General features: G+C 56.0%; 1 protein-coding gene across 3 annotated transcripts in view; it reads left to right on the plus strand.

Moving 5' to 3' along the window:
• Unc5a (unc-5 netrin receptor A) overlaps positions 1-14,210 on the plus strand; it is a 60,933-nt gene that overhangs the window by 45,524 nt on the left and 1,199 nt on the right. For 2 of the 3 annotated variants that reach the window (XM_005376404.2, XM_005376405.2), the window contains exons 2-14: positions 148-369; positions 4,351-4,494; positions 4,759-4,862; positions 4,995-5,175; positions 6,580-6,744; positions 8,145-8,333; positions 8,447-8,749; positions 11,701-11,788; positions 12,015-12,183; positions 12,392-12,625; positions 12,743-12,892; positions 12,969-13,133; positions 13,830-14,008. In XM_005376404.2, the coding sequence (XP_005376461.1) occupies positions 148-369; positions 4,351-4,494; positions 4,759-4,862; positions 4,995-5,175; positions 6,580-6,744; positions 8,145-8,333; positions 8,447-8,749; positions 11,701-11,788; positions 12,015-12,183; positions 12,392-12,625; positions 12,743-12,892; positions 12,969-13,133; positions 13,830-14,008 (2,293 nt within the window). Of the gene's footprint in view, positions 1-147; positions 370-4,350; positions 4,495-4,758; positions 4,863-4,994; positions 5,176-5,815; positions 5,984-6,579; positions 6,745-8,144; positions 8,334-8,446; positions 8,750-11,700; positions 11,789-12,014; positions 12,184-12,391; positions 12,626-12,742; positions 12,893-12,968; positions 13,134-13,829; positions 14,009-14,210 lie in introns of all 3 variants that reach the window. The other variant, XM_005376402.1, reaches the window with a different exon arrangement.

Below are 14,210 nucleotides of genomic sequence, written 5' to 3' on the forward strand. Positions count from 1 at the left end.
GGGTGTCCAGTGGCCTGAGTTTGCCCAGCTGGGAAGTGGCTGAGCCTGCACTCACTCTCCTCCTGCCCCATTCCAAGCTAGGGCCTTTTCTGCTTCAGGGAGCCCCAAAGAGGCCCCAGCTTACTTTCTCCTTTGTTCCTATTATAGGTGCCCAGCAGAGCGCCACAGTGGCCAACCCAGTGCCTGGCGCCAACCCAGACCTGCTTCCCCACTTCCTGGTGGAGCCTGAGGATGTGTACATCGTCAAGAACAAGCCAGTGCTGCTGGTGTGCAAGGCCGTGCCTGCTACACAGATCTTCTTCAAGTGTAATGGCGAGTGGGTGCGCCAGGTGGACCATGTGATCGAGCGCAGCACAGATGGGAGCAGTGGTAAGGCCAGCTTGGGTGGCTGGTAGGGCAGCTGAGGGGAAGTAAGGCTCAACCAGCCCAAAGAGGCCTCCCAGGGCCTCAGACTGCACACCTATGAGCAGCAAGGCCCAGATGGAACCAGCTCTGTGCCCACCCCCTCCCATGTCACCAGCCAGGATTCCCAAGCCTGGGACCCAGTGTATACACACAGACCTTCCCGCCTCACTAGCTTGGTAGGGGAGTGAGAGGGAGGTCTCCCTCAAAATACCCTAGTGGCCTGGGATTTGGCTCAGTGGCACAGCACCTGCCTGGCAAGCACAAGGTCCTGGGTTCGATTCCTGGTTTTAAAAAATGCCCTAGTGTTTCACAGCAAGAGGTGGCAAGGGGGGCTGTCTGAGCCCAGGCTGGACTGGGCAGGGCCAGGGGCAGCCTAGCGAGAGGTGCCAGCAAAGAACTAGCCTGACATTTTACAGATTGGACGGCCTTGGCTGTGACCTGTCCACGAACCCAAAAGACACCCATACCCTCCTCCGCCAGGGTTTGAGGGGGGCGATCTCAGCCCACCAACAGGAGTCCCAAATGACCAGAACACTTGGCTTTCCCTGGCACCTCTCTGAAGTAGTAGTTCCTGGCAGGACTCTGTGCCCTCCACTGTCCTGGCCTAATGCATGCCTGCTGGTTGCTGCCTCTTATCTGCAGACCTCAGGTGTTCATTGCACACCTGCCCTGTGCTAGGCATCAGGTTAGGTACCAGGAATTCAAGCTCTATGGCTCTCAGGGCAGGTGATCCAGCAATGCCTCCCACTCTGAGGAGGGAGCCAGAGCATTACTGACCAGTGTAGTCCAGGAAAGTTCTGGGCACCTGCAGCACCTGTCAGGACCCTACCCTTCTGTATACACCCTCAGCACAGTTGCCTGAGGCTTCTCCATCCATGGGAACAGCTTTAGGGCCCAACTGCCCCAGTGGGAAGATCCACTGTGAACCTCAGGTAAGCTCCTCCCGCACACACTGGGCTCAGTTTTCTTATCCTTAAAATGGAGATGAGAACCCTTGCAGGTTAGTGGAGGGAACCCTGAAATCTCATAGGCCGGTTGGAGCTCTCCATGGGCCCTTTCCTTTCTTCCCACACTATGCCTGGGACCCAACACCACTTTGTAGCATGATGAGTCCTGCCACTGCTGGGGCAGATCCTCCAGGTAAGACAGGTGAGGAGGAAGGTGCAGCCAGAGACCCACTTTGCTGCAGCTTTGAAGACCTATCCTAAACCTCTCGGAAGGTTCCATTCCATCCCTTGTCTGACCAACACACACACCACACTGCCATCACGAGGTCTCAGGTATGTGGTTTGGCTGGGAGCCAAGTACTTGCTCAAATGAACAGTCACTGACCTGGTCCCGCATACAAATGGACAGCCCCCAGCCCACACTCCCAACAGCTCCTATAACCTTGCTCCATTTAAGCCAAGCAGAGAAGCAGAGCGCATGGAGACATGCCCCACTTATAACCACTAAGACCCTCTCCTGGCCTGGACTCCCAACCTCAGGCCTCCTGTGACCAGTGCATCTGAATGTTCATTGATCCCATTGATTTCTCACCCCAAAGCCATTGAGTGCTTGGAGGCGAGGAGAAAGGCTTCTCTTACTTACCCACAGGCTCTATGGCAGTGGCACCTGGCAAGTGCACAGACCAAACCAAAGCCCTGAACAAGTAACAGTGTGTGAGATAGCTGTGGCAGGGATCAGAGGTTCACCCAGATCCACAGTCCTGCCTTCGCATGTGGGGCTGGGGAGGCGGAATAGACACCCCCAGGAGGCAAGTGCCCATCATTTGCCTTCATTCCCCACTAGAAAGCCAAGGGAAGGGACCAAAGCCTGAAATGCTAGGACCCGAGTCTGCTGTCACTATAAAAGCCTGAGATTTACAAAGCTAAGCATTGGGAGAATAATTTCTTGCATATTAAAATTAATTGGTTACTAGAAGCAGATTGAGAAAGTGAGCTTCTAAGCTTGGCCTCTGAGCCTCTAGGCCAACTGTCCGCCTCCTACAAACTCAGCATGTCCCCACCCAGGCCCCACATGTGCCCTTATTGTTCACATATGAATGTACATCCCAGGCCAGCCAGCCTGGAATTCCTCCTTTCTTTCCATCCCTCCCCAAGGCTAGCACTTCACGTTTACCAGATAGGGGCACACACAGCTGTACCCAGGAACTGCCCCCAGGGACCAGGCTGCTCAGTTACCTGCAGGGGAGAAGAGCACAGCCCTTGCCATAGGATGAGGTAGGGTCCCCAGCTCAGGCCTCAACCCTCTCAGGGCTTGTGGGGCTCAAGGGGGACGAGATGACAGGCTAGAAGAGGGGGAGTGCTGTTGTCCCCACCCCGGCTGCCTGGGGTGTGCATGAGGTTACCAAGCTCTCAGTCCTAGCCCCACCTCCACCACAGAGAAGGAGGGGCCGTGGATAGACCTCTCCACACAGGGAAGGGAAAGTACCTGCTTCACGATGTTCTGGAGGTCTCCCTCCCCTAGCCCCAGAGGCAGAGAAAAGGACAAGTGAGGAGCGCTGTCTCCACTCTCAGTTCCTTCTCAGGCGCCCTCAGTCTCCATGTGCTGCACAGGTAGCTGGTACCCAGGACCCTCTCCTGTTCATGGTCCTTGTGGGTCCCCCTTGGTTCTCAGCCCCACCCTACACCCAGAGACATGCACACCAGGTGCCGTAGAGAGCGGGGCCAGGCAGAGCAGGGGATGGTGCCCAGAAGGCAAGAAGTAGCCTAGCAATAGCAATCTCAGCCAAAGGCGACACCCCCTACTACTGGCCAAGGGGACAGGGGCAAGTGGGCCCAGTGCACAAGATGGACAAACTCCATGAGGAAAGATCTGGGAAGAGGTCAGGAAAAGACACGTTAGAGAAATTACAAGGGAAAACAGTCTCCTGGCCTGCCCAGCTGAGCTGGGCTGTGCTCCTCCTGCAATGCAGCCCTAATTGAATTTCTCTGTTAACAATGGAAACACATTGGCTGCCTGGCCTCTCTCCCTCTTTGTGATAAGCCAATGACCTGAGGGAAATTGGGGTCAGGAGGAGGAGAAATTGGAAACAAACAGTCTTTTCTCACTGCTGGGGACACTGGTTTTGGCTGCAGCCCAGAGGAGGGAGAGGGCTGTCATCCCTCTTCAGGCTCCTCGGAGGGACCAGCCCCGCTGGCACACCCCACTACCTGGGGCTGGGTGTGGCAGATGGTGGGGAGCCGAGGCCCAGCTGGAAGGGGGTCCCCCAGCCCACCCTCATTGGGCAGAGCAGACCCTGGGTCCTTAATCACTGCCCAGCTTCCCCTCTGCCAGCTACCCTCTACCTCTTCCAGTGTTTCTCCCTATGGGATGGACACCCCAGCCCACCCCGGGGTGATCACAGAACCCTGGACACACTTTGGACTCAGGCTGCCCTGAGTGCCTAGGCAAGTTTGTGCTCTCTTATGTGGCTTTTTATCCAGGTGGGAACATTACCACAAGAGTGGATTGAGTGAGAGCATATCCCCACCACACTATATCCCAGGGGTCTATTATCAGACTACACAAGGGGAGCAGCAATTGTGTTAATAGCTTTTATCTTATCATGTGTCAGGATCTACCCACTGGCCCTCCAGACAGGTAGGCAGACCCTTCCTCATCCTCCTGTACCCACAAAGGCCCCAGAGCTCAGCAAGTCTGCCCTGCTCTTTCTGCTTGGGTTGTTAGAGGTGAGAACCTGTTGCCCACAGCTCTACCAGGAGCCCCTGTAGGAATATTTCTGTCAGCGACTCCAGGGAGATAAATCTTGGGTAACAGTAGAATGAATGGAAGTTAAAGAAACTTTACTCCTGGCCTCTGGGGGCTATAAATCAGCACCCCCTTGGGAGAACTGGAGTGCCCTCCAAGCTGAGGGCTTTTCTTGTCCATGCTTCCGCTGTGAGTGGTACAAGGTATCATCCATATGGGCGGGAAGCTCAGTGGTGGCCCCTGTCCCCCCAGGGCTGCCAGCCATGGAGGTCCGCATCAACGTCTCGAGGCAGCAGGTTGAGAAGGTGTTTGGGCTGGAGGAATACTGGTGCCAGTGTGTGGCGTGGAGCTCCTCGGGCACCACCAAGAGTCAAAAGGCCTACATCCGCATTGCCTGTGAGTCCCAGCCCACTCCCCCGGGGTGTCACCAGGAGAGGAGGAAGCAGACTTCCCAGAAGAATGGGTCTGGTCAGAAAACTCCATTACCCTGCCTTTACTGGGTAGAGGAAATCTGTACGGACATTACTAAACCTCCCCTGACCCCCCCTGGGCACTTAGCACTTCCTCCTGCCATGTACTCTGGCCCTGTATGACCAAGAAATAGGGCTGACCAGGCTGAGCAAGCACACAGACGAGAAGACACGATTGTTCTTCTTCCAGATTTGCGCAAGAACTTTGAGCAGGAGCCGCTGGCCAAGGAGGTATCCCTGGAGCAGGGTATTGTGTTGCCTTGCCGCCCCCCAGAAGGCATCCCCCCAGCTGAGGTGAGAGGGGCTCCCAGGCCCACTCCAGGTGGGCAGAGCTCCCAGTTTCTCCTACTCCTCTCCCCAGGGGCCACTGTGCTCTGGGCAGCACCAGCATGGGCTGGCCGTGCAGTCTTGCGGCTCCTCCCCCAGGTGGAATGGCTCCGGAACGAGGACCTGGTAGACCCATCCCTGGACCCCAATGTGTACATCACACGGGAACACAGTCTGGTGGTGCGGCAGGCGCGCCTGGCTGATACGGCCAACTACACCTGTGTGGCTAAGAACATTGTGGCCCGTCGCCGTAGTGCCTCCGCTGCCGTCATCGTCTACGGTGGGTCCCAAGGCTCCCCAGTGGTTGGGAGTGGTACTTCGGTGCCACCATGGGAGTGATGTATGGCTGGCAGAGTAGAGAAAGCCATGGAGCTAAGGCCAGGCAGACCTAACAGTGGCCTGGCCAGGTAGGACAAGGAAAGGGCTTGCACAGCGCTTGGTGATGCCAGGGATGTGACTGGGCAGAAAGGTAGGACAGGTCAGTGGTCATCTGTGGGAAAGAAGCATTGTGCAGGAGATGAAGGGATAGGATGGGGATCTGAGGAAGGCAATAAATCATCCCCTGTGCTCCTGAATCCTCAGAATGGGAAGTAGGGCCAAGTGGTCCCGGGCACACCAGGAGCAGGCAGAGTAAGATGGGGGAGTTGCCCTGTGAGAGGCTGGAATCTCGGCTGGAGATGCGAGCTCAGTTCTATTGGCTGCCCAAGCACCTACCAGGAAAAGCGTAGGTCATGCAGGAGACACTGCCAGCTTCTGGGGCAGCAGGCACGGGCTTGGCCCTCCCCCTCAGGGCTTCTCTCCCAGTACAGCCACAGCCCACTATTTCCAGCTCACAGCCCCTGTGCTCATCCCCGTCCCCTGGGCCAGTGTGTCTGAGGAAGCCCCCGCTCCCTGACCCCAGTCCTTCTCTGTCCGGCCAGTGAACGGTGGGTGGTCGACGTGGACCGAGTGGTCCGTCTGCAGTGCCAGCTGTGGGCGCGGCTGGCAGAAACGGAGCCGGAGCTGCACCAACCCGGCACCTCTCAACGGGGGCGCCTTCTGTGAGGGGCAGAATGTCCAGAAAACAGCCTGCGCCACCCTGTGCCCAGGTACCAGCGGCCACGGCCTCCCGCATCGGTCTCACCACGTCATCTCCGTGCCCCGGCTCCATCGTGCCCACCAGCCTGCCCCCCCATGGCTCCATCACACCCGCCCGCCATGCAGGGCCAGGCTAAGTCTGAGGCAGGGATATTCTGCAGTGTATCTTCAGAGTCAGGGCTCAGTTACTGTTCAGGCTTGGGGCTCAACACAGGGTCTGAGTCACAGAGTATAACGTATGATCTAGGACAGGGTCTGGAGCTCAGCCTGGGGCTGCAGAATCTACCTGTGCTTGGGACCAGAAGGGTCATCATTTGATTGAGCGCTCTTACTACCCCAGAACCAGAATGGCCTCCCTGGAATGAGGAGAGCCAGCAGCCCCTGGCGTCATCCACGCCTCCCCGTCATTAGCATGTATGTCATCAAAGCCAGCTGGATACTGGAGGGTGTGCAGATGGGTGGGCCTGGCCCTAGGATCATGCCAGGTCCAGGTCAGCTCATCCTGCCTGGTTCAGATGCCTAGTGGGGCTACACTGGCAGACTGCCTGGGACTGGCTTCCCAGGCTGACTGCCCTGTCTCCTCTCTGCCTGTCTGTCTCTCATCTAGTGGATGGCAGCTGGAGCCCTTGGAGCAAGTGGTCAGCCTGTGGGCTCGACTGCACACACTGGCGGAGCCGTGAGTGCTCTGACCCAGCGCCCCGAAACGGGGGTGAGGAGTGCCGGGGCACTGACCTGGACACCCGCAACTGTACCAGCGACCTCTGCGTGCACAGTGAGTCTTCTCTGGGGAGGTGGTTGTTCCCCTAAGGAACAACTAAGGCGGTTGTTCCCCTGCCACAGGTTGCTTCCCTCTCCAAAGCTCAGGACTCTCAGGGAACTGCCTTTAGCCCTAACACGTGCCCATGCATGCTCACCACCTCTCATGCCTCCTGCGACAGGCATGAATTTCAACTTTGACTTGCGTACACCCGTCTGTTCACCCAAACACCTCTCCTACAGCCTCACATCCACCTCAACCCCCAGGTGCACACACAAATCCTATGGGGATGCCAGGCTTGTGAGGCCTGTTAATTACAGGGCCATAACTAACAATTAAAGATCTCTGTTGGAGTTTTTTCTCTAGAACACACCCTCCCCTGTTCTTTCAATTAAAAACCTAATTATCTGTGTCAATTCCTTTCTGATGGACATTTCTTCCATTATGCAAAAACCCTTCTAAAATCAATATAGTTTCCTCCAAGCAGTCAATCTCCTTTCCCCAGCCCAGTTCCAGGCCTAGGAGAGACAGACAAGGAGAAAGGCCTGGGGACTGACCTGAAACCACACAAGAAGCAGATCCCATGTATATTCATCTTCCATTGCTATACTGAGATACTTGAAGCTGGGTACTTTGTAAAGAAAAGAGGTTTATTTAGCTCACAGTTTTGGAAGTAAAACCTCTAAATAGTATGGCAGTGGTTCTGGCCCCCTTACCTACATGAATTAATGGTGGATGGCATCAAGGTGGGAGCTCATGCAAGAGGGAGAGATCACATAGAAAGACAAGAACCCAGAGAGAGAGAGAGAGAGAGAGATCAGGGAGGAGGCAGTCTTGCTCTTTCACAGCCTTCTCACAAGAACTTACAAGGGTCCCACAAAAAATACCTTAATTCTAAGGATAATACCCCATAACCTAAAGACCTCCAACTGAGCCTTATTTCTTAAAAGTCACACCACCTCTCATATCATCACACTGGGGACCAAATTTCCAATATATGAACTTTGGGAATAGCACCCTGCCTTGGGAGTCCCAGAGGCTCACTCCAGCCCCAGCTACCCTGGGGCAGTGCTCAGGTAGTGGGTTCAGCAGGGAGCAGGTTTAGCCTAGTATTCAGGCACCAGGCAGCCCACTTCGAGGACATAGCTTCTCCCCTCATCCATTCTTCTGGAAGCCACCTCAGTCTGAATCTCATGCCTAAGAAAAATGTGAGTTGCTCAGAGTCACAAGCAAGGTATGGCAGGTACGGAGCTAGAGTGTACACATGCCAGCTTCACGCCCCTTACCCCAAATGTCCACTGTCCAGCTAGTGCTGATATTCATTTGCAGACCTCATCCTCCCGGCTGTTGCCCACTGACCCCTCCTTCCGAGCCCCACACCCCTGCCTGTCCTAAGGCCATGGTCTCTTCTGCAGCTGCTTCCGGCCCTGAGGATGTGGCCCTGTATGTGGGCCTCATTGCTGTGGCCGTGTGCCTCGTCTTGCTGCTGCTCGTCCTCATCCTCGTTTATTGCCGTAAGAAGGAAGGGCTGGACTCAGATGTGGCCGACTCATCTATCCTCACCTCAGGTTTCCAGCCTGTCAGTATCAAGCCCAGCAAAGCAGGTAAGATGGCACCTGCCCCCTGCACTCTTGCCCAAACCCCCACACCAATTACCCCTGAGGAGGGGAGGGGCAGCCCTCAGTGCCTTTCCCTGAGCCTGTTTTTATCCCTGCAGACAATCCCCACCTGCTTACCATCCAGCCAGACCTCAGCACCACCACTACCACCTACCAGGGCAGTCTGTGTCCCCGACAAGATGGGCCCAGCCCCAAGTTCCAGCTCACTAACGGGCACCTGCTCAGCCCTCTGAGTGGTGGTCGCCACACGCTGCACCACAGCTCACCCACCTCGGAGGCCGAGGACTTCGTTTCCCGCCTCTCCACCCAAAACTACTTCCGCTCCCTACCCCGTGGCACCAGCAACATGGCCTATGGGACTTTCAACTTCCTCGGGGGCCGGCTGATGATCCCTAATACAGGTAGGACGGACTCCAAGAGGCAAGAGTAGCCGCTGTTTCCCACCTGGAGCACAAGAACAGCCCAGATGTTCCTCCTGGGCTCCACATTCTTACCCTGGAGTGAAAGCTGAGCCACCAAGTGAGGGTTAAAGTTGTAGAAAGAACTCTACTGGGGCTGCAGGAGAATTGGCATTGGGACTGGCCAGAGCTATCTCCCTTCTGTTGCCTGTGGAGACTGTTGGCCATTCGTTTATGCAGACTGCCTACATGTGCCGGGCTCTACGCTGGGCCATGGGCTCAGAGGTGGGGCACATAGCAGCCCTAAAGGACTTACAAATAGGCAGAGAGATGGCAGAGACAAATGCAGAACGGCACAGGCCAGACAGGTGGCCTCTTGCAGACCCCACTGCATCCTGACTTCCACCCTGTACTTCACAGTAATCCCTCTGACAGGGTCCCCGAGACACCCTACTAGGGAATCCAGGGACACTCTTGTGGCCCTCTTGGGAGAATCACTGCAGCCTTTGGTGAAGCCGCCTGCTCCACCCTGAATTCTCTATTCCCTCAGTTTCGGCAACCCCTGGCTTCTTTGCCCCTCTCTGGCTGTTCCTGGTAGCTGAATTTAAGTGTTCCTCAGAGCTCACTCCCAATGCCCTTCTCCTCCAGTGACCTTCCCCCACGCCGTGGCTTCACAGTCACTGCGTCTGTGCTGACCTCTCCCACTTCTCCAGCCCCAGCCCACCATTTTCCTGGGTGCCACAACTGCACACCCAGCTACCTCTTGGGCAGCGCCATCTGAATGTCTCACAGCACCTCAGATTCCTTGTGTCTAAACCAGAATTGTCTCCCACCCTCCCTCAGTGCCCGCTCCTTTACAGCTTTCCCCAGCTTACAGCAGAGTCTAATTGCTCAAGCCAGAAACCAGCTGGAGGTCACCTTGACTTCCTGCTCTTCCTCACTTGCCCCCTAAGCCCCATGCCTGCTTCAGTCACATACCAACTCCTGTGTAGCTCTCCCACCTCCGTAGTTCTTACTTCCCTTTGCCTCTTATCTTACCCTGATGTTTCTCCTGGCTCAGGCTGCCACACCCTTTACCTCATTTCCAGCCCCCAAACATTTATCCAGTGAATCCAGAGTTATGTCCCTACCTTGCTCAAACCCCTCCCGGAGTTCCCTGCTGCTCCCTGTAGTGTCCATATGACAAGGCAGAGGCGACAAGGTGCTGTGGCCTCTTCCCTCCCACATGTTCTTCTCCTGCATATGGCAACCATGTAAAACTCTCAGCACCCCCAACACACCATGCTTCTGTTTGTACACAAGAGTGCCTCTATCCCTTCCACTGGCTCATCTGCTATTTTCCTTTGAGTCCTACCCTGACAGCTCTTGTGCTCTGTGCCTCTTGTCCCCTCTGGACACAGAATGATAATGAGGCCCCCACAGGACTATTACAATGATGTGGTGAGGTAGTTCCTGTCAGCTGTAACAAAGAGGCAGGAAAACAATGGGTGCTCAGTGGCCACTGACCCTCCATTTCCCTGGTCGGGTGGGGAAGCCACCTGTCCCGCATCCTTTCTGCAGTTTTCTTTCTCCCCGGTGGGCTGAGCTTCATGAAAGCAAGTCTATTGTTTCCCTAGCTTTCCTGAGTGTCTACTATTAGTATTCTTGGAATGTACACACCAGGGTGTGTACTTCCCCCATAGAGAGGATTCACACCAGGATGTGTGGGATCAGCACCAACACCAGCCACACTAAGTACTAAGGGGCAGCGTGGGTTAGTGAAGGGAGCGATCACTGTAAATATGCCCTCAATGTCTCTATCTGCTGGGTTTCACTTCTCTAAAATGCAGTCATGCATCACTACATGATGGGAATGTGTTCTGAGAAATGCACCCTTAGGCATTTCTTAGGCATTGTGTGGACACCACAGAGTGGGATTATGAAAACCTGGTTAGCTCTGATATCATTAGGTGACATAATCTCATGGGACCATTATTACATATGCAGTTCGTCATTAATGGGAATATTATGTGGAGCACAATTGTCATCCCATTCTGGCTCAGCTCATCTCAGAGATACCCACTTGGGAAAGTATGTTTGCTTTTGGGATAAAGTCATAGAATATCCATCTCACTTTTCCCCTGGGCTGAGATGGGGGCTCCTTTCTGATACAGAGGCTCTCTGTTTTAGGTGGAGGAGGGCCGTTCCTTGCATTTCCCCTGAAGTGAATTCCAGGCCCCTGTCCTTAACATATCCTGTCCTGTTCTCTCCCTCAAGCCTCTTCTCTCCACAGATGCTCTGATCCTGCTCCTACAAGACATTGGGGCAAAGGCACACACAGCAGCCAGACCTGGGAGAGTCCTTTTGGGCCAGCACCCAGATCTAGGAGGGCTGTCAAAGCCTGTGGAGTTGTTTAACTCAACTCTGCCTGCAAGGACAGAGAAAGTGGCAAGGAGTGTCCTCTAGGCCCTAGAGGGACCTGGGCCAATGGAGAGGGGAGAAGCTGGAGCAGGGCAGGATGGCAGTGGTAACAGAACTTCTAAGTATGTAGCATGGCTGGGCTGGAGCTGCTGCTGGAAGGACAGTGGGACCAGCAGTGAAGGCCTTTAGATGCCAAGCCGGGAAGCTGGACTTTATCACAAGTTAGGGAAGACTTCAAGCAGGAAATGTCATGGTCCCAGCCAGTGCCTTTTGGGTGACACAGAAGGTAGGGATAGCAGACCTGGTGCCAGAGTTTTCTGTGCCCAAGCTAACTATGCTTGCTTTTCCTACCTCAGCTGTTCCTCAGCTGTCCCTGGCTTGACTCAGCTTCATGCTTGTGTGAACGGTTGAACAGCGTGGCAATCCTTACAGCCCCTGTGACCTCAAGCCAGGCTGGTACTGGCCAGTCCCCAGCACAAGACTTATGGAAGGGCTGGCTGGTGTGTTGTTGAGTATCTGCATCAAGTAAACCTGGGCCTCCTGCTCCATTACAGGAATCAGCCTCCTCATCCCCCCAGATGCCATCCCCCGAGGAAAGATCTACGAGATCTACCTCACACTGCACAAGCCAGAGGATGTGAGGTGTGGACTTGGGCCCTGCTGCTGGGGCTGGTAGGGTCCTGCCTGCAGCCTGTTCCTGGGATGCCCCCTGCCCAGTCCCTATTGGGCCTGGCTGGCTTGAGGGAGGGAAGGGGAAGAGCCCACCAGATCTTTAGCCTCTTACCCTGGGGTAACATTCCCCTGACCCCTGGCCCCTAGGACAGGCCACTGACACCTTTCTCCTTCCACCCATGTTTCCCCACTTGAGGTTGCCCCTAGCTGGCTGTCAGACCCTGCTGAGTCCCATCGTTAGCTGTGGTCCCCCTGGAGTCCTGCTCACCCGACCGGTCATCCTTGCCATGGACCACTGCGGGGAGCCCAGCCCTGAAAGCTGGAGCCTGCGCCTCAAAAAACAATCATGCGAGGGCAGCTGGGAGGTGAGTAGGGGGTATCCCTGAGCTTGCCCACATGAGCACTGGCCTCAGCATGGAATGTGGCCTCCTGTGCACTCACCCTAGGCTCTCAGCAGCTATGTAGCTCTGTACTGTGCCCTGACCCCTCCTAGATCTCTGGCTGCATCTCAGAGCAGGGGGTGGCTAGAGGGCTCTGAGGCTGGTGGAACCCACCCTTGGGCTCTGCTTGCAGGATGTGCTGCACCTGGGTGAGGAGGCGCCCTCCCACCTCTACTACTGCCAGCTGGAGGCCAGTGCCTGCTACATCTTCACCGAGCAGCTGGGACGCTTTGCCCTCGTAGGAGAGGCTCTCAGTGTGGCTGCCGCCAAGCGTCTCAAGCTGCTTCTATTTGCCCCTGTGGCCTGTACCTCCCTCGAGTACAACATCCGTGTCTACTGCCTGCATGACACCCACGATGCACTGAAGGTACCAACACCCGCCTCCCAAACCCCCAGCCCTAGGCATGGAGGCCCTTTGCCTCAGGGGCAGTGGGGAGGGATCCTCTAATGCTCCAGGCTCTGCTTATCATCTGGGGCCCTGCAGGAGGTGGTGCAGCTGGAGAAGCAGCTGGGTGGACAGCTGATCCAGGAGCCTCGAGTTCTGCACTTCAAGGACAGTTACCACAACCTGCGCCTATCCATCCATGACGTGCCCAGCTCCCTGTGGAAGAGCAAGCTTCTTGTCAGCTACCAGGTAAGGGCCAAGCCCACCACCAGCACCCAAGGGGCTAGAGCTGGACACACCTGACATCTCTTCTGCCACCCCCCAGGAAATCCCCTTTTATCACATCTGGAATGGCACGCAACAATACCTGCACTGCACCTTCACCTTGGAACGCGTCAGCCCCAGCACCAGTGACCTGGCCTGCAAGGTGTGGGTGTGGCAGGTGGAGGGTGATGGGCAGAGCTTCAACATCAACTTCAATATCACCAAGGTGGGCCGGAGGGTTGCGTGCTGTCACCACCGACCCCCAAGAAATGTTCCATTCCCTGGACCAATTCTGTCTACCCTGCCACCAGCCCCTTCTCCGTTCCCCATAGCTTCTCTTTCTAGAAACCACTTGGCACCTCCCTGCAAGTGTCCTGGGGTAGGAGATGCAGATGTAAAGGAACTTGGCAAGGGGCAAACAGGGTGGGGGAGCAGGAAGAGGAGAGGGCTGGTGGGAGCCCTGAAGAGCTTCCCTGAGAGGACTTTGTACTGGTCCCAGGATGAGCGGGTCTTGGACAGGCATCAGTGTGGGAAAGGGCATTTGTGGCAGGAGAAACTGAGTGGGGAGGACAAAGGCCATGAAAAGAGAATAATTAGTGCTGAGTGGTCAGCAGAGGCCGGCAGGCAGAACTAAGTGAAGGTGAAGGTGGAAATGAGGGTGAAGGTGAAGCTGGAAATGGAGGGGAATGAGACCGGAGGGCTCTTCTGTGCAACGGCTATGATTTTGGGCAGGTCGCGCACTTGTAAGCCGCAGGCTCGAAGAGTAGGGCTCTGATGGTGGAGGGGCAGGGAGGTGGGGTAACCTCGGAGGCCCCAGTGTCCTTGCTACCCCCAGCTCTGGAGTGGTGTGGGAGCTCCCTCAGCAGAAGACTGCAGTGGCCAGGTCCTCACAGGCACCTCCTCCCTGGCTCTCCCCACCTAGGACACGAGATTTGCTGAGCTGCTGGCTCTGGAGAGTGAAGGGGGGGTCCCAGCCCTGGTGGGCCCCAGTGCCTTCAAGATCCCCTTCCTCATTCGGCAGAAGATCATTACCAGCCTGGATCCGCCATGCAGCCGGGGTGCCGACTGGCGAACTCTAGCCCAGAAACTCCACCTAGACAGGTGGGTGGAGATGGGTGGGGAGGAGCTGCAAAGGTCACCCACAGTCCATCCCGGGCAGATGGGTTGGCTGGGGTGGACAGGAGACCTTGTGGGCCTATGCCACATCCTCTAGTGTCTGGGCAGTCAGTGCACTGGGCTGAGGAAGAGGCCCTATCCTCAGGTAGGAAACAGGAGGTGGCAGGCCAGGGTGAGGCCACGCCAC

The sequence above is a fragment of the Chinchilla lanigera genome, unplaced genomic scaffold (genome assembly GCF_000276665.1).
Source record: "Chinchilla lanigera isolate Chin_1 unplaced genomic scaffold, ChiLan1.0 scaffold00007, whole genome shotgun sequence".
Classification (NCBI taxonomy): domain Eukaryota; kingdom Metazoa; phylum Chordata; class Mammalia; order Rodentia; family Chinchillidae; genus Chinchilla; species Chinchilla lanigera.